The sequence below is a fragment of the Salvelinus sp. IW2-2015 genome, linkage group LG16, assembly GCF_002910315.2.
Source record: "Salvelinus sp. IW2-2015 linkage group LG16, ASM291031v2, whole genome shotgun sequence".
NCBI classification, from domain to species: Eukaryota; Metazoa; Chordata; class Actinopteri; order Salmoniformes; family Salmonidae; genus Salvelinus; species Salvelinus sp. IW2-2015.
Genome location: NC_036856.1, coordinates 9,790,528 through 9,810,703, shown reverse-complemented (window position 1 = coordinate 9,810,703; position 20,176 = coordinate 9,790,528). Strand labels below are relative to the sequence as shown.

At 40.6% G+C, this 20,176-nt stretch overlaps 1 protein-coding gene across 1 annotated transcript in view; it reads left to right on the top strand.

Annotated features, from left to right (window-relative positions):
- mast3b (microtubule associated serine/threonine kinase 3b) overlaps positions 1 to 20,176 on the top strand; it is a 59,607-nt gene that overhangs the window by 8,076 nt on the left and 31,355 nt on the right. Inside the window, 3 exon segments of the mRNA XM_024004336.2 lie at positions 1,703 to 1,792; positions 10,750 to 10,838; positions 13,096 to 13,168. Coding sequence (XP_023860104.2) covers positions 1,703 to 1,792; positions 10,750 to 10,838; positions 13,096 to 13,168 — 252 coding nt within the window.

Below are 20,176 nucleotides of genomic sequence, written 5' to 3'. Positions count from 1 at the left end.
GAAGCATAGCACAATTACAGCAGCCATGAAGGTTTTAAATGATTTCACTGAAGCCCTTGACAAAAACAGCACTACGTCTCACTTTTTATTGATCTCTCTAAGGCTTTTGATACAGTTGATCATGCTATACTGAGGCAGAGATTGTCGAGTGTAGGTCTTTCGGAGCATGCAGTTGCATAGTTTGCTAACTATCTGTCTGATAGAACTCAGTGCACTCAATTTGATGGGCTCATGTCTGTTAAATTGTCTGTCTATAATGGTGTGCCCCCGGGCTCTGTACTTGGTCCCCTCTTATTCACTATTTATATAAATAATTTAGACAAAAATGTGCTAAATGCGCAATTTCACTTTTATGCTGGTGATACTGTTATTTATTGTTGTGCCTTGTCTCTCACAAAAGCTTTCCAGAACTTGCAAACTGCTTGTTATACTGTTCAACATACCTTGTGTCAATTGAAGCTTATCCTCAATACTGACAAAATTAAACTAATGGTGTTTTCTAATGCAAGAAATATATCTCTGAACCTTTTACCTATTACTACCTGTCAGGGCAATGAGATTGAGACTCATATAAATATCTTGGAATTTTAATTGATGGCGGCTTCTCTTTTAAATTGCATATTCAACAACTTACAAAAACATTGAAGTTGGCATTTTATTTTAGGAATAAGGCCTGTTTTTCTTTTGAAGCCAGAAACAGGCTAGTATCAGCTACATTTATGCCTTTYCTAGACTATGGGGATATTTTATATATGAATGCTTCCGCTCAGTGTTTGAGATCAATTGACACCCTTTACCATGGCGCATTGAGATTTATTTTTAAACTGCAAAACCCTTACGCACCACTGCACTTTARATACCAGGGTTGGCTGGTCTTCTCTAGTCACTCGTAGGGTCAGTCACTGGTATACTTTTATTTACAAAGCCATTTTGGGTTCACTACCATTTTATTTGGGGAATTTTTATTGTTCCGAAATGTGGTGGGTACTCTCTTCGTTCGCAGGACTTTATCCTGCTAACTGTTCCAAATGTCCGAACTGAATTTGGTTAAAGGGCTTTTATGTACTCTGCGCCATCAGCTTGGAACGCCTTACAAAATACTTTTAAACTGGAAGAACTTGTCCCGATTGGTGTTTTTAAATAACTGATGAATGATCTTGAGACTGATTCCCTGACCTGTCAATATTTTTAATTTGCTTTTATGATTTTTTTATACTCTTGTGAATTCTATGGTTTTTACTAGATTACTTGTAGTTTTTCATGTTGTCTGTCTGTAATTGTGCAATAACTTGGTGCTGCCTTTCTTGGCCAGGACGCTCTTGAAAAAGAGATTTCAAATRTCAATTGAGCCTTTCCGGTTAAATAAACGTTAAATATTTTTTTTTAAATGAAAGCAAGTGAGCAAAAAATCATGCTGTGACATGCCCTGGACATCGATTTGGTGTCTTGTACAGAACACTGAAATGACTATCCGATGACAGACTATTATCCATACAATCTGGAAGAAGTATCCCAAAACACAGCTGGGAAGTAAGTTGGTGTCATTTGCAAACAGTTGCCGAGTGTCTATCACAGACCTATAATGTCAGCCAATGAAAGTGAGACCTTGGGGTGCATCTCAGCCATTACCCAGGCACTGGTAGGCAACAGCGACCGTGCTGAGTCAGCACACTGATCCATGTGACCGTGTCTTGCCTTACAGTTTGTCACCCACTTGCCAGAGCCCAACTCTACTGAGCCCATGCAGTCCATGCAGCCCCTGCAGCCCCTTACAAACCCTACATCCCTGGAGGTAAGAAAGACAGCCCACATACAGCACACAGCCACACACAGCCACACAAGGGCATCAGGCCCACTTTATAGAACAGACAGGTGGCTTGAGAACAGCTCCTGTGAGGAATTATGAAGATAGCTTTGAAGCAGACGTTGCATTTACGGACAGTGTTTTTGCTAATTTAATTTCACTGACGAAAGCACATTTTTCAACGCAGTAACATTGCCTAATTTGTTGAACYATAAATGTTAAAACTCTGAATCATATTGTTTAGATAAAATGTTGCAACGTGCAAAAGCAGCTGCTAGAAATTGTCTTAACTATTGGAAGTCATTCGGAGGAAATGTTCCCTGGCTTATGGTGGTTGCCTGGCAACCCCCAATGGTACACTGCAGAGGAAAGGAAAACGATATGGCAAACCGAAGCAGCATACAGCATGCTATGTAGAGCACTAGGTTATTGTAATACATATAGTGAGAAATCATCTGTATCCTGATAATTTGGCAAAACTACCAAGAATATTGTTCAGTTCTGATCACAGAGGAACTGTAATATACCAGTAATAGTTTTTGAAATGACATTTGGTTGAACTTCATTATAGTTTGATAAAATAATATTTTTGACCACCAAGATTTTTCTCTACACCAGTGGTTCCTAAACTTTTTAAWGTCCCGAACCCCTTCAAACGTTCAACCTCCAGCTGCGTACTCCCTCTAGCACCAGGGTCAGCGCACTCTCAAATGTTGTTTTTTGCCATCATTGTAAGCCCGCCACACACACACTATACAATACATTTATTAAACATAAGAATGAGTGTGAGTTTTTGTCACAACCCAGCTCGTGGGAAGTGACAAAGAGCTCTTATAGGACCAGGGCACAAATAATAATATAATAATAATCAATAATTTTGCTCTTTATTTAACCATCTTACATATAAAACCTTATTTGTTCATCGAAAATTGTGAATAACTCACCACATGTTAATGAGAAGGGTGTACTTGAAAGGATGCACATAACTCTGCAATGTTGGGTTGTATTGGAGAGAGTTTGTCTTTTTCCACATACAGTCTGTGCCTGTATTTAGTTTTCATGCTAGTGAAGGCCGAGAATCCACTCTCACATAGGTACGTGGTTGCAAAGGGCATCAGTGTCTTAGCAGCGCGATTTGCCAAGACAGGATATTCTGAACGCAGCCCAATCCAGAAATCTGMCAGTGGCTTCTGATTAAATTCAATTTTCACAGAACCGCTTGTTGCAATTTTGATGAGGCTCTCTTGTTCAGATATCGGTAAGTGGACTGGATGCAGAGCATGAAAGAGATAACGAATCCAGTTGTTTGTGTCATCCGTTTTGGGAAAGTACCTGCGTAATTGTGCACCCAACTCACTCAGGTGCTTAGCTATATCACATTTGACATTGTCCGTAAGCTTGAGTTCATTTGCGCACAAAAAATCATACAATGATGGAAAGACCTGTGTGTTGTCCTTGTTACTGCAGACAGAGAAGAGCTCCAACTTCTTAATCATAGCCTCAATTTTGTCCCGCACATTGAATATATATTTGCGGAGTGTCCCTGTAATCCTAGATTCAGATCATTCAGGCGAGAAAAAACCTCACCCAGATAGGCCAGTTGTGTGAGAAACTCGTTATCATGCAAGTGGTCAGACAAGTGAAAATTATGGTCAGTTAAAAAAAACTTTAAACTCGTCTCTCAATTTAAAAAAACTGTGTCAATACTTTGCCCATTGATAACCAGCGCACTTCTGTATGTTGTAAAAGTATTACATAGTCGCTGCCCATATCATTGCATAGTGCAGAAAATACACAAGAGTTCATGGGCCTTGCTTTACTGGAGTGTCCAAAACGTKTTTCAAGCTGTCAGGCATTCKCTTGGCAGCAAYAGCCTCTCGGTGGATGCTGCAGTGTACCCAAGTGGCGTCGGGAGCATCTGCTTGCACGCGCGTTACCACTCCACTATYTCTCCCTGTCATGTTTTTGCACCATCAGTACAGATACCAACACATCTTGACCACCAAAGTCCATTTGATGTCACAAAGCTGTCCATTACTTTAAAAAGATCCTCTCTTGTTGTCCMGGTTTCCAGTGGTTTGCAGAAGAGGATGTCTTCCTTAATTGACCCCCCATAAACGTAACGGACATATACCAGGAGCTGTGCCAGGCCCGRCACGTCTGTTGACTCATCCAGCTGTAACGCATAGAATTCACTGGCTTGTATACGAAGCAGTAATTGTTTCAAAACATCTCCTGCCATGTCACTGATGTGTCGTGAAACAGTGTTGTTTGATGAATGCATTATCTGTACAGTTTTTTGGTCTTTTCCCCCAGCATTGTCCCAGTCACGTTGTCAATAAAGCTGCCAGTTGAGGACTTGAGGACTTCTGTTTCTCAAACTAGACACACTAATGTACTTGTCCTCTTAATCAGTTGTGCACTGGGGCCTCCCACTCCTCTTTCTATTCTGGTTAGAGCCAGTTAGCACTGTTCTGTGAAGGGAGTAGTACACCGCYTTGTAAGAGATCTTCAGTTTCTTGACAATTTCTCGTTCAAAAGTGTATATACAGTTGAAGTCGGAAGTTTACATAAACTTAGGTTGGAGTCATTAAAACTAGTTTTTCAACCACTCCACACATTTCTTGTTAACAAACTATAGTTTTGTCAAGTCGTTTAGGACATCTACTTTGTGCATGACACAAGTCATTTTTCCAACAATTGTTTACAGACAGATTATTTCACTTATAACTCACTGTATCACAATTCCAGTGGGTCAGAAGTTTACATACACAAAGTTGACTGTGCATTTAAACAGATTGGAAGATTCCAGAAAATGATGTCATAGCTGTTAGAAGCTTCTGATAGGCTAATTGACATAATTTGAGTCAGTTGGAGTGTACCTGTGATGTCTTCAAGGCCTACCTTCAAACTCAGCTGCCTCTTTGCTCCGACATCATGGGAAAATCAAAAGAAATCAGCCAAGACCTCAGAAAATTAATATAGACCTCCACAAGTCTGGTCATCCTCGGGAGCAATTTCCAAAAGCCTGAAGGTACCATTCATCTGTATAAACAATAGTACGCAAGTATAAAACCATGGACCACGCCAGCCAACATACCTGTCACGCCCTGGCCATATAGAGTCTTTTATTCTCTATTTTGGTTAGGCCAGGATGTGACTAGGGTGGGCAATCTAGTTTCTTTTAGTTCTGTGTTTCTGTTTCTATGTTTTGGCCGGTAGGTTCTCTATCAGGACAGATGTCTATCGTTGTCTCTGATTGGGAATCATACTTAGGCAGCCTGTTTTTCCACCTTAGTTATGGGTAGTTGTCTGTGTTAGTGGCCTGTATAGCCCTAGTCAGCTTCACGTTCGTTTTGTTGTTTCTGTTTTTTGTTGGCAACATTCATAAATAAAAAGAAATTACACTTACCACGCTGCACCTTGTCCGGTCATTTCCACCCTGACGACGAATGTGACAATACCGCCTCAGCAGGAGAACGCGTTCTGTCTCTCTAGAGAATGAAGTTACTTTGGTGGCGAAAAAGTTCAAATCAATCCCAGAACAACAGCAAAGACCTTGTGAAGATGCTGGAGGAAACAGGTACAAAGTATCTATATCCACAGTAAAACGAGTCCTATATGGACATAACCTGAAAGGCCGCTCAGCAAGAAGAAGCCACTGCTCCAAAACCGCCATAAAAAACCGACCTATGGTTGCAACTGCACATGGGACAGAGATTTACTTTTTGGAGAAATGTCCTCGGTCTGATGAAACAAAAATAGAAACTGTTGGCCATATGACCATCGTTATGTTTGAGGAAAAAGGGGGGGCTTGCAACAGAAAGAACACAATCCCAACCGTGAAGCAGCATCATTTGTGGGGGTGCTGCGCTGCAGGAGGACTGCTGCACTTCACAAAATAGATGCATCATGAGGATGAAAAATTATGTGGATATATTGAAGCAACATCTCAAGACATCAGTCAGAAGTTAAAGCTTGTCGCAAATGAGTCTTCCAAATGGACCATGACCCAAGCATACTTCCAAAGTTGTGGCAAAATGCCTAAGACAACAAATCAAGGTATTGGAGTGTCATCACCAAACCCTGAAAGTCAAACCTATAGAAAATGTGTGGGCAGAACTGAAAAAGCGTGTGCGAGCAAGGAGGCCTACAAACCTGACTCAGTTACACCAGCTCTGTCAGGAGGAATGGGCCAAAATTCACACAACTTATTGTGGGAAGCTTGTGGAAGGCTACCACCGAAACATTTGATCCAAGTTAAACAATTTAAAGGCAATGCTACCAAATACTAATTGAGTGTATGTAAACTTCTGAACCACTGGGAATGTGATGAAAGAAATAAAAGCTGAAATAAATTATTCTCTCTACTATTATTCTGACATTTCACATTCTTAAAATAAAGTGGTGATCCTAACTGACCTAGACAGGGAATTTTTACTATGATTAAATGTCAGGAATTGTGAAAAACTGAGTTTAAATGTATTTGGCTAAGGTGTATGTAAACTCCCAACTTCAACTCTATATGTGCACTGCATTTGAAAAAACGACTCCATGTGCCGATGTAAAAGTGGATTTGGGAGTACTCAGTAGGGTCTGTAGAATCTATATATGGTGTCATTTCATGGGGCACTGAGTAATATGGAGTGTTGCAGGCCTTTTACTTCACCCATTACATTGGCCACAATGCAATTCACTGTATATGCATTACACATTAGCTTATAGAAAAAAAACAAAAAAACTGTTCTATGTGCTGATGTGAACTGGGGTTTGGAGTACTCAGTTGGGTCTGTAGAATCTATATATGGTGTTATTTCATGTTATTTCAATACCCAGCAGCACTATGCACACTCAACTCTCAAAAAAAAAAAACTTAAGACCAACTTTTTAGTTCAAATGAAAATGTTATTTATTCATTACTTTATTTGGGCTACATTTCACTAGAACAACAGAATTTGCTAAATGATTAGTGAGTGTCTGATAAGCGCTTTGAGTTATAGCCCTAACTAGTCCTGGAATCTTCTTTGGAGATTTTTGGTATTTGGCAACAACAACAAAAATTGTTCTGGTAATTTTCACATAGAAACCTCATCGGGAGGATTGATGTTTGACATGCTTTTTACATCATTATCACAAATCATTTTTAGAGAACACATGCCTCCAGAATACATGCCTCCAGAATAATTTTTTCACTAAAGCCAATATATAGTTCATATATATTTGCATTATGACCTATGGAATGGTTGAAGTAAAATGCCAGCAACACTCCGTATTATTCAGTGCCCCATGAAATTACACCATATACTGTATATACTGAACAAAAATATAAACGCAACATGCAACAATTTCAAAGATTTTACTGAGTTACAGTTCATATATGGAAATCAGTCAATTGAAATACATTCTGTAGGCCCTAATCTATGGATTTCACATGACTGGGAATACAGATATGCATCTGTTGGGGTGTGGATCAGAAAACCAGTCAGTATCTGGTGTGACCACCATTTGCCTTATGCAGTGCGACACATCTCCTTCACATAGAGTTGATCAGGCTGTTGATTGTGGCCTGTGGAATGTTGTCCCACTCCTCTTCAATGGCTGTGCAAAGTTGCTGGATATTGGCGGGAACTGGAACACGCTGTCARAGACGTTGATCCAGAGTATCCCAAACGTGCTCAATGGGTGATAAGTCTGGTGGGTATGCAGGCCACGGACAAATTGGGAAATTTTCAGCTTCCAGGAATTATGTACAGATCCTTGCGACATGGGCTGTGCATTATCATGCTGAAACATTAGGTGATGGCGGCGGATGAATGGTACGACAATGGGCCTCAGGAACTCTTCACGGTATTGCTGAGCATTCAAATTGCCATCGATAAAATGCAATTGTGTTCATTGTTCGCAGCTTATGCCTGCCCATACCATAACCACCCCGCCACCATGGGGCACTCTGTTCACAACGTTGACATCCGCAAACCGCTCGGCCAAACGACATCATACACGAAGTCTGCGCTTGTGAAGCCATTTGGACGTACTGCCAAATTCTCTAAAATGACATTGGAGGCGGATTATGGTAGAGAAATTAACATTTAATTATCTGACAACAGCTCTGGTGGACATTCCTGCAGTCAGCATGCCAATTACACGCTCCCTCAAAACTTGAGACATCTGTGGCATTGTGTTGTGTGACAGAACTTCATATTATAGTGGCCTTTTATTGTCCCCAGCACAAGGTGCACCTGTGTAATGTCCATGCTGTTTAATCAGCTTCTTCATATGCCACACCTGTCAGGTGGATGGATTATCTTGGAAAATGAGAAATGCTCACTAACAGGGAGGGATGTAAACAAATGTGTGCACAACATTTTAGAAAATTATCTTTTTGTGCATTTTCTGGGATCTTTTATTTCAGCTCATGAAACATGGGACCAACACTTTACATGTTGCGTTTCTATTTTTTTTCAATGTAGATTCTACAGACCCTACTGAGTGCTCCCAACACCACTTTTACATAGGCACCAAAATAATGTTTTTCACTTAAGCCCAATGTTGTCAAAATATCCGGTCTGAGCATTGTATTTTTCAATAGTGGTCTCAAGTTTTACATATTTAAAACAATTCCCATAAATTCCTTCTTGCATTTGCTTATAAGCACAATAAAAATCGACATTAACCTTGCAATGTTTTGAAATGCCGGCTTTTATTTTAAAGGTTTCCTTTATTAACGCAGGAAGTGACGTCATCATTTGTGCTGAACAGAATACTAGTGAAAAGTCTACTGTGTCTATGGTAGTAGGCTATATCAGTCAACGATGGAGTTTTGGCAGCAGAGAGAGTAGCCCATGTCCACCGGGAACACTATCCAGGCAGAAGATATAGGCCTAGGTGCTTGGTTATGAGGCAAAATAAAGCGAAGGTGGCGCTGAAAGCTGMCTTCTTCAGTCATGAAGAAGTTGAATGATAGCCACGCTGACTAGCTAGTCCAGGGAACACAACATACTGCCACGGCGATGGAGGGTCTACCCGTGGTTTTGTGGGTTCCATTCTCGGGTCCTGTATCTACCATCTAGAAGGAGATTCAATAATTATTTATTTTGGATCGGAATGTGTGTTATTTTTCGTTCTAAACAACATTCACCATCATGTCGGATCCAAGTTACTGGACCGCAGTGCCAACCCACAACAAGTCTCATTTTGTAACAGGATCAATGCTAAAACGATCAAAAAGGTAGGAACGGTTCTGGTTTATGTAGTTATGTAACAAAGCCCAACGGCAGACAATTATGGTCCTTTTAATGTGTTTTGTATTCTTTTTTTTTAAAGGATATTTTCTTGTGTTGGCCTTGCTGATGTTCTCAGACAAGTCTCTGAAATAACCCGTCTATGGTCCAGATGGACACATGCTTGACCTCAACTTGCATTGTGTCAATTTCATATATTCAGAAACAATGTAACTAGATAAAAACATGTTTACCATTACTTTGTAAGTGATAACATAGCCGATGTTGACGCTCGTTCATTGGCTCCCATTTGGTTTCGATATTGAGACCACGCGCGGTCTTATCCCCATTGTTTTAGTTTCAGAGCGTGCAGTTAAATGTGGTCAGTGCTTAGAACATGTGCTGATTGTGATTTATGTATCGTTGGCWACACTATAGTTATGGAAAGGCAAAACATATAGGCGTACAGGTTATTCGTGTTTAAGTCTGTAATACTGTTATAACAAAAAGGGAACAAAATAGTTATATATTCAATAATGAATTACCTAAGTACAGTCATTGTTAGATTCAAAACAATGATACTATGCAGAATAAATAGGCATATTCCTGTTTCACGTAGAATTTAGGTTTGCTCACTGCTGTGCAAAACATCCTAGATCTGGATGACCAATGGCAGTCACTTACAATAATTTGATGGGTGCTTATATTTGATATTTGTCCTGTTTCATACACGTACCTATGTGTAATAATACGCATGTGCGAATTGGAAATGCTTTTTGCATATCGCGAGACACCCCTTGGAGAGTCGGGTCACGGCCAGGGTCTGCCATTATCAACGGTGATCCTGAAACAGTTATAGAGTTAACGTTAGTGCCTTGCCCAACGTTCTGACTGCTAGGCTACGTGCCGCGCTAATGCCGCCTCTTCTCCTTATAGGTCACTCTAAGTAATGCTCGTCTCTCCTTTATTGACCCTTATTGTGGCCATTCTGCTCAAATCGATGAGATGATTTACTTGACTCCTCCTCACAGTCTTTATAATAAACTGTCTGACTCTCTGTCTGTGAGTATGCCTCCTGGTAGATTTTTAGTGGATGTTTTGTTCTACAAGTGTTTCATCTCATATTTTGTTGCTTCACAGTTATTAACAATAGCCGTTTGCAATTGTGTTGATTTTGGGTATATTGAAGTTTTGAGAGAAAGTTTTGCAGTTTAAAAGTTAGTTTCCTGCAATTCTATGCATTCCGTCGTAAATAATGCTGTGTTCTTTTGCTCAAACAAAATGAAGACTGCTAAATTCCATTGTTTTTGGAAATTTCAATTCTGACGGTCTAGCTTTTAGTTCTCAAAGATTATAAAATAATCTGTGTCCATTGTCTTTTCTACATACTTTGTATATTGTTTTAGTTGTTTAAGTTTAGACAACGTTTGTTTATTACACTGTTTGGACTTAGGCAACCCCAAAAAAACGCTTAGGTGGCCCGCCCAAGGATTTCAATGGCAGACAAATCCCTGAAAACAAGCTTGTTTTCGATTCCCCCCCCCCCCCCCCTGGCTTAGATTGGTATATTTGCTGTGCTTAGAGACATTTTTATGACATCACTTGAACTATTCCTATTACTATTTGAAAGCGGAACTAACTCATGTTTTGAAGCACTGCCAGATGGATGACTGAAGTGTTTTGTATCTGGTGACTGACATCTCTGTTCCTGTTTATGTTCCACAGTTGCCGGAGCAGCAACAGGAAGAGTCTTGGCCTGGGGACACCTTCGCCCACTCTGTCACGCCCTCTCTCCCCACTCTCCGTCCACACCGGTAAGAACCATCARAGGAACAGAAGTTTGTCTCCAATGTATGAAGCCTGTTTTACACTATGTAGACTTATTCCTACACGTTGACACGTTTGAACGTTTTAGAGTTGGCTGTCCTACTACAACATAGCAAGTGCAAGTATCAATATTTTGGACTTCTCTCGCTATCACTGGGACCTCAAAGCATTTTTAGAGATATGCTGTGCTGATTGTAGAAAATAAAGGAGGAGAAATACATCTTATTGGGCAGAAAATTTAAAAAAAATGGTCTCTTCGGTAAAGGGGTGGGTTTTTGTGTTTCCCTTTAGCATTTGAATCAATGGGAGTGTATACAGTGCCTTCAGAAAGTWTTCACACCCCTTGACTTTTTCCACATTTTGTTGTGTTACAGCCTGAATTTAAAATGGATTAGATTGAGATTGTGTGTCACTGGCCTACACACAATGCCTCATAATGTCAAAGTGGAATTATGTTTTCAGAAATGTTGACAAATGTAATAAAAAATCTAAAGCTGAAATGTCTTGAGTCAATAAGTATTGAACCCCTTTGTTATGGCAGGCCTAAATTAAATTCAGGAGTAAAACTTTTCTTAACAAGTCACATAATAAGCTGCATGGACTCACTCTGTGTGCAGTAATAGTGTTTAACATGATTTTCTGTACCCCACATGCAATAATCTGTAAGGTCCTTAAGTCGCGCAGTGAATTTCGAACACAGATTCAACTACAAAGACCAGGGTTTTCCAATTCCTATTGGGGAAAAAAGCAGACATTGAATATCCCTATGGGCATGGTGAAGTTTTTAATTACACTTTTGCTGCTGTATCAGTACACCCAGTTACTACAAAGATACACTGGCTGTGTTAGGAGAAAACTGAGAATGGATCAACAACATCGTATTTACTCCATGGTACTAACCTAAATGACAGAGTGAAAATAAGGAAGCCTGTACAGAATAAAACATGCATCCTGTTTGCAATAAGTCACTAAAGTAAAACTGAAAAAAATGCGGCAAAAAAATGCACTTTGAGTCCTGAATACAAAGTGTTATGTTTGGGGCAAATCCAACACCACACATCACTGAGTACGACTCGTAATATTTTCAAGCATGGGGGTGGCTGCATCATGTTATGTGTATGCCTGTCATCGGCAAGGACTAGGGAGATTTTTAGGATAAAAGAAACGGAATAGAGCTAAGCACTGGAAAAATCCTAGAGGAAAACCTGGTTCAGTCTGCTTTCCAACAGAAACTGGGAGATAAATTCACCTTTCAGCAGGACAATAACCTAAAACACATGGGCAAATATACACTGGAGTTGCTTACCATTATGCCATTGAATGTTCCTGAGTGGCCTAGTTACAGTTTTGACTTAAATCGGCTTGACAATCTATGGCGAGACTTGAAAATGCCTGTCTAGCAATGGTCAACAAACAGAGCTTGAAGAATTTGAAAAATAATAATGTGCAAATATTGCACTATTCAGGTGTGGTCTTGGAGACTTACCTAGGAAGACTCACAGCTGTAATCACTGCCAAAGGTTCCTGTAACATGTATTGACTCGGGGGGGTGAATATTTATGTAAATGAGAGATTTCTGTATTTCATTTCTAAGAACATGTTTTCACTTTGTCATTATGGTGTATTGTGTGTACTGTAGATGGGTGAGAGAAAATATATGTAATAACTTTTGAATTCAGGCTGTAACACAACAAAATGTGGAATAAGTCAAGGGGTATGAGTACTTTCTGAAGGCACTGTATCACTTCTGGTTGTCAAGCAGGTGCACCCTATGAATAGAGTTCTGTACGAGGGCCCTACATGCCAGAGATGTGCAGACATTCTCTTTCAAGTTCTATCATGTCGAGACTTATCTGATTAGGGGGCACAATTTAAGCATTCATTATGTTTACAGTTTAATTAATTGGTAGCAAAATGCTCCCATGTTAATGAACTCTTGTGTCTCGAGTACACAAAGGTCCAGGCACTGTCAAAGACAAACAAAATGACACTTTAAAACGGCGCATAGCCTCCTCTCCATTAATGCCCTTTGATGGTAACTGCTGCTATGTTTGGCACCATAAACCAGACCTCTTTGAGATATTATTCAGTCTAGCTACTTACAGTACCTGAGACTTGCCTCCATACAGTTTGCTTCGTCCTTATTCAAAATATTAACAGGGTTTCAATCGCTATAATTACCTATTCTTACTATCCGAGCTTAATTCATTGTAATGATGATAATCATCCCTTGTTTCTTTTCAGCTGCAAGCAGTCCCATAGACAGCCCCCGAAATGTGTCCACCAGTGCCTCCCTCAACTTCCCATTTGCTCGCAGGTATGTGGTATGGTTGAATGGCAGAAACCCTTTTACCGGGAATTACCGGCCAAAGCCACTCCCTTTTCCTGGAATAAATTTATGTTAGAAACCAGTAAATTATAATGATTTATTTATATGACTAGCATGGCGTGAAATTGAACTGTTAAGTTATATGCTTCTCTTGTAAAGATGATACTTTTTTTCATTGCAGCTGCAGAGTTTTAAAACAGCCTATCACTGGAATATTGTTGCTTTAAATCAGTGCATGCGCGACCACTCTCTCGCAGTCTTTCTCTCTCACCATCAACTTCATTCATATTGCATCCAAAATAGATCATCCTGTTCTAGATTGAAATCAATCAATCAAATGTATTTATGAAGCCCTTTTTACACCAGCCGATGTCACAAAGTGCTATACAGAAGTCCAGCCTAAAACCCCAAACAGCAAGCAATGCAGATGTAGAAGCACAGTGGCTAGGAAAAACTCCTTAGAAAGGCAGGAACCTAGGAAGAAACCTAGAGAGGAACCAGACTCTGAAGGGTGACCATTCCTCTTCTGGCTATGCCGGGTGGAGATTATAACAGTAAATGGCCAAGATGTTCAAACGTTCATAGGTGACCAGCAGGGTCAAATAATAATAATCACAGTGGTTGTAGAGGGTGCAACAGGTCAGCACCTCAGGAGTAAATGTCAGTTGGCTTTTCATAGCCGATCATTCAGAGGTCGAGACAGCAGGTGCGGTAGAGAGAGTCGAAAACAGCAGGTCTGGGACAAGGTTGCACGTCCGGTGAAGAGAGAGAATTAGAGGGAGTATACTTAAATTCACACAGGACACCGGATAAAACAGCAGAAATACTCCAAATATAATAGACTGACCCAAGCCCCCCGACACATAAACTATTGCAGTATAAATACTGGAGGCTGAGACAGGACGGGTCGGGAGACACTGTGGCCCCGGACAGGGCCAACCAGGCAGGATATAAACCCACCCACTTTGCCAAAGCACAGCCCCCACAACATTAGAGGGATATCGTCAAACCACCAACTTACTACCCTGAGAGAAGGCCAAGTATAGCCCATGAAGATCTCCCCCACAGCACAAACCCGAGGGGGGCACCAAACCAGKCAGGAATATCACATCAGTGACTCAACCCACTCAAGTGACGCACCCCTCCTAGGGATGGCATGGAAGAGCACCAGTAAGCCAAGTGACTCAGCCCCGTAATAGGGTTAGAGGCAGAGAACCTCAGTGCAGAGAGGGGAATCGGCCAGGCGGAGACAGCAAGGGCGGTTCGTCGCTCCAGTGCCTTTTCGTTGACATTCACACTCCTGGGCCAGACTACACTCAATCATAGGACCTATTGAAGAGATGAGTCTTCAATAAAGACTTAAAGGTTGAGACCAAGTTTGCGTCTCTCACATGGATAGGCAGACCGTTCCATAAAAATGGAGCTACATAGGAGAAAGCCCTGCCTCCAGCTGTTTGCTTAGAAATTCTATGGACAATAAGGAGGCCTGCATCTTGTGACCGTAGCGTACGTGTAGGTATGTACGGCAGGACCAAATCTGAAAGATAGGTAGGAGCAAGCCCATGTAATGCTTTGTAGGTTAGCAGTAAAACCTTGAAATCAGCCCTAGCCTTAACAGGAAGCCAGTGTAGAGAGGCTAGCACTAGATTAATATGATCAAATTCTTTGGTTATAGTCAAGATTCTAGCAGCCGTGTTTAGCACTAACTGAAGTTTATTTTGTGCTTTATCCGGGTAGCCGGAAAGTAGAGAATTGCAGTCTAATCTAGAAGTGACAAATGCATGGATGAATTTTTCTGCATAATTTTTGGACAGAAAGTTTCATATTTTTGCAATGTTACTTAGATGGAAAAAAGCTGTCCTTGAAATAGTCTTGATATGTTCGTCGAAAGAGAGATCAGGGTCCAGAGTAACGCCGAGGTCCTTCACAGTTTTAATTGTGGTACAACATCAAGATTAATTGTCAGATCCAACAGAAGATCTCTTTGTTTCTTGGGACCTAGAATTAGCATCTCTGTTTTGTTCGAGTTTAAAAGTAAAACATTTGCCGCCATCCACTTCCCTATGTCTGAAACACAGGCTTCCAATTTTGGGGCTTCACCATGTTTCATCGAAATGTACAGCTGTGTATCGTCAGCATAGCAATGAAAGTTAACATTATGTTTCCGAATGACATCACCAAGAGATAACATATATAGTGAAAGGCAATAGTGGTCCTAAAACAGAACCTTGAGGAACAACGAAACTTACAGTTGATTTGTCAGAGGACAAACCATCCACAGAGACAAACTGATATCTTTCCGACAGATAAGATATAAACCAGACCAGAACTTGTCCATGTAGACCAATTTGGGATTCCAATCTCTCCAAAAGAATGTGGTGATCGATGGTATCAAAAGCAGCACTAAGGTCTAGGAGCACGTGGACAGATGCAGAGGCTTGGTCTGATGCCATTAAAAGGTAATTTACCACCTTCACGAGTGCAGTCTCAGTGCTATGATGGGGTCTAAAACCAGACTGAAGCGTTTCGTATACATTGTTTGTCTTCAGGAATGCAGTGAGTTGCTGCGCAACAGCTTTTCCATTTTTTTTTAAGAGGAATGGGAGATTTGATATAGCCCCATAGTTTTTATATTTTCTGGGTCAAGGTTTGACTTTATCAAGAGAGGCTTTATTACTGCCACTTTTAGTGAGTTTGGTACACATCCGGTGGATAGGGAGCCGTTTATTATGTTCTACATAGGAGGGCCAAGCACAGGAAGCAGCTCTATGTAGCCCTATACAGTGTATATATTTGTCCTAGCCTACCTCTTTCAGGTAATACATTCAATGCAGTATTAGCCTTATATTTAGCTAGTTAATGGTTTATGCATAATAAGCTTCTGACTTTTAGCCTCCATTTCTTGCGCAATACGCATGCACCTGTGCTTTGCTGGCCTCTCCTTAAAAAACACTCCTTAGCTCTTGGAGGCCCATGCAGGAAAATCTCGACTAGAATAGCTTGCTGGGCATTCTTTTTTCTTTTTTTGGGGGGCATTTCTTATACCAATTGTCACGCCCTGACCTTAGAGAGCCTTTTTATTTCTCTATTTGGTTAGGTCGGGGTGTGATTTGGGTGGGCATTCTAGTTTTTCTATTTCTTTGTTGGCCGGGTATGGTTCCCAATCAGAGGCAGCTGTCTATCGTTGTCTCTGATTGGGGATCATACTTAGGCAGCCTTTTTTCCACCTTTAGTTTGTGGGATCTTGTTTTTGTGTGGCTGCCTGTGAGCAGCCCAGAACTTTACGTTTCGTTTGTATTTGTTGGTTTTTTCGGTGTTCATTTTTAATAAAGTAAGATGTACGCTTACCATGCTGCACCTTGGTCCAATCCATCTCTAAACGAACGTGACACCAATAGACTATTCGAAGAGGGGCGCAAGCTCTTTTTTTTGCTGAACGTTAAATAAGGCAGCCAACAGAACTCATGGGTAGTTTGAAAGAAGAGCGTACACGCGACGGCGGTAGGCTATTGCAGTCATTTATTCAGACCCATAACCATTCAATCTTCGTGAAGGGAGGTGAAAGCCGTCTGCGTCTAATTCTAGTCCTATATTATTCAAGCATGTCATTAGAATGATGAAGATAAGGACAATAAAACTGTTGAAAGTGAGGAAAGACAGTAGAGAGAGAAAGAGGAGGTAGGCCAATAACATTAGGGGAAATATGAAAGGTATATATTCGTCAGCCTACTGATTATACAAATATGCCCTATTATATTTCAAAATTGTAATCAAATTCTCTAGCATATACTTTCTGGTGCACCAGAATCGCATGTTCTTTCAGCTTTATCATTGTTTGAACGATGTGCGTAATTCCAGTCCATATAATACAATACAGTACAGTAATACAGTTCACACTTAAAAAGATTAGCCTGCTGGAGCTAGTTACATTTATTTACCCAAGAGAGCATATAGCTAGCTACGTCTATGGGCTTTTATGTTTTTCTGTCGTGAGTAATGTGCAATGTATTGGATAACTGCACAATCATTTGGGCTTTTTTGGGCTTGGGCTCATTAAATGTCGTCAATGTAGGGCTCATAAAATGTATTTAATATATGGCTCATCAGGCTCCGGTAGCATCAGGTTTGAATTTTCATGCTGATCAAATCCAGACATACAGTGCATTTGGAAAGTATTCAGACCCCTTGACCTTTTCCACAATGTGTCACAGCCTTATTCTAAAATTGATTGAATTGTTTTTTCCCCCTCTTCAATCTACACACATTACCCAATAATGACAAAGCAAAAACAGGTTTTTAGAAATGTTTGCTAATTTATTAAAACATTTACTGAAATATCACATTTTCATAATTATTCAGACCCTTTACTCAGTACTTTGTTGAAGCACCTTTGGCAGCGATTACAGCCTCGAGTCTTCTTGGGTATGACGCTACAAGTTTGGCACACCTGTATTTGGGGAGTTTCTCCCATTCTTCTCTGGAGATCCTCTCAATTTTGGTTTCATCTGACCAGAGAATCTTGTTTCTCATYGTCTGAGAGTCTTTACGTGACGTTTGACAAACTGCAAGCGGGCTGTCATGTGCCTTTTACCGAGGAGTGGCTTCCGTCTAGCCACTCTACCATAAAGGCCTGATTGGTGGAGTGCTGCAGAGATGGTTGTCCTTTTGGAAGGTTCTCCCATCTCCACAGAGGAACTCTAGAGCTCTGTCAGAGTGGCCATCGGGTTCCTGGTCACCTCCCGGACCAAGGCCCTTCTCCCCCGATTGCTCAGTTTGGCTGGGCGAACAGCTCAAGAAAGAGTTTTGGTGGTTCCAAACTTCTTCCATTTAAGAATGATGGAGGCCACTGTGTTCTTGGAACTTCAATGCTGTAGACATTTTTTGGTACCCTTCTCCAGATCTGTGCCTGGACACAATCCTGTCTCAGAGCTCTACCGACAATTCCTTCTACCTCATGGCTTGGTTTTTGCTCTGTCATGCCCTGTCAACTGTGGGACCTTATATAGACAGGTGTGTGCCCTTCCATATTATGTCCAATCAATTCAATTTACCAGGTGGACTCCAATGATGTTGGAGAAACAGCTCAAGGATGATCAATGGAAACAGGATGCACCTGAGCTCAATTTCGAGTCTCATAGCAAAGGGTCTGAATACTTATGTAAATAAAAACCTGTTTTCGCTTTGTCATTATGGGGTGTTGTGTGTAGATTGCTGAGGACATTTTTTTATTTAATCCATTTTAGAATAAGGCTGTAATGTTACAAAATGTGTAAGAAGTCAAGGGGTCTGAAGGCACTGTATATGCTTTTGAAAGACACCGGGAAAATATTCAACCCTAGTATGTGGACCTGGTTATACTTAAGCTCTCTGGATGTTTATTTGTGTGTGTTCGTCCGAATTCTAAGGGCCATTTTCCTCCTCTATCTACGGCCCTTTTTTTATGCCAAAAAACTCCCCAGTCTTTAACGATTACAAGCATACCCATAACATGATGCAGCCACCACTATACTTGTAAATATGGAGAATGGTACAAACGAGATGCATGTTTTGGAATATTTTTTATTCTGTACAGGCTTCCTTCTTTTCCCTCTGTCAATTAGGTTAGCATTGTGGAGTAACTACAATGTTGTTGATCCATCCTCAGTTTTCTCCTATCACAGCCATTAGAGTCCCTTCCTCTCTGGCAACTGAGTTAGGAAGGAAGCCTATATCTTTGTAGTTACTAGGTGTATTGTTACACCATCCAAAGTGTAATTAATAACTTCACAATGCTCATTCAATGTATTTTTGTTTTGTTTTTTTGTTTTACCCATCTACCAATAGGTGCCCTTCTTTGCGAGGCATTGGAAAAACTTCCTGGTCTTTGTGGTTGAATCTGTGTTTAAAATTCACTGCTCGACTGAGGGTCCTTACAGATAATTGTATGTGTGGGGTACAGAGATGGCACAGTCATTCAAAAATCACGTTAAACACTTATTATTGCACACAGAGTGAATCCATGCAACTTATTATGTGACTTGTTTACCACATTTTTGCTCCTGAACTTATTTAGGCTTTCCATAACAAAGGGGTTTAATAGTTATTGACTCAAGACATTTCAGCCTTTCATTTTTAAATCATTTGTAAAAATGTCTCAAAACAAAGTACCACATTGACATTATGGGTTATTGTGTGTAGGCCAGTGACACAAAATCTAAATGTAATCCATTTTAAGTTCAGGCTGTAACACAACAACATGTGTAAAAAGTCCAGGGGTGTGAATACTTTCTCAATGCACTGTAAATAAAGCAGAGAGCTGGAGGCTATGGTTGGATGGTTGGTTGAGTCAGTGGAGATCACATCCTTCCTGCTAGGTTAGCTTCTTCCTTACTCAGATGAGGGGTGTGTGTGTGTGTGTGTGTGTGTGTGTGTGTGTGTGTGTGTGTGTGTGTGTGTGTGTGTGTGTGTGTGTGTGTGTGTGTGTGGTGTGTGTGTTGTGTGTGTGAAAAGATATTTCAATATAAAGTAGGTTTTTTGTATTTATAAAATATGTTTATTTGAGCGGTGACAATGTACAACAAAAACTTTAGTCTCAGTATACGTGAGAAAATATGTGTTGCAGTCCCCGGGCAGGTGAACATAAAAACAAGAGAACTTCATATACGAACAGATACCCGCAAACATCAGACATTTTTTTAAATATCCAGACATGTTTCCACACAGAAATCAAGACATTGCAGAAACCAATGTGTGGTTTTATACTAAATCAGTCTTATTCCAATGTTTTCTCATGAAGAAGATGTACCCAATGTTGGAAGACTGTCGACAACTGTTGCCATCAGGAAACTGTTTTCGTGCTGGAAAAGTCAGAACGTTCAACTAGGAGCTGCTGAATCCTTTAAGCTGGAACAATTTGTTTTTAGTGGGCTTTCATTTTGATCCGCTTTAAAACCACATTTGGCCAGCAGTGTGTTCGCAGTTACTCAACATCCCTTTATTCACAACCCTGGCTTTGAT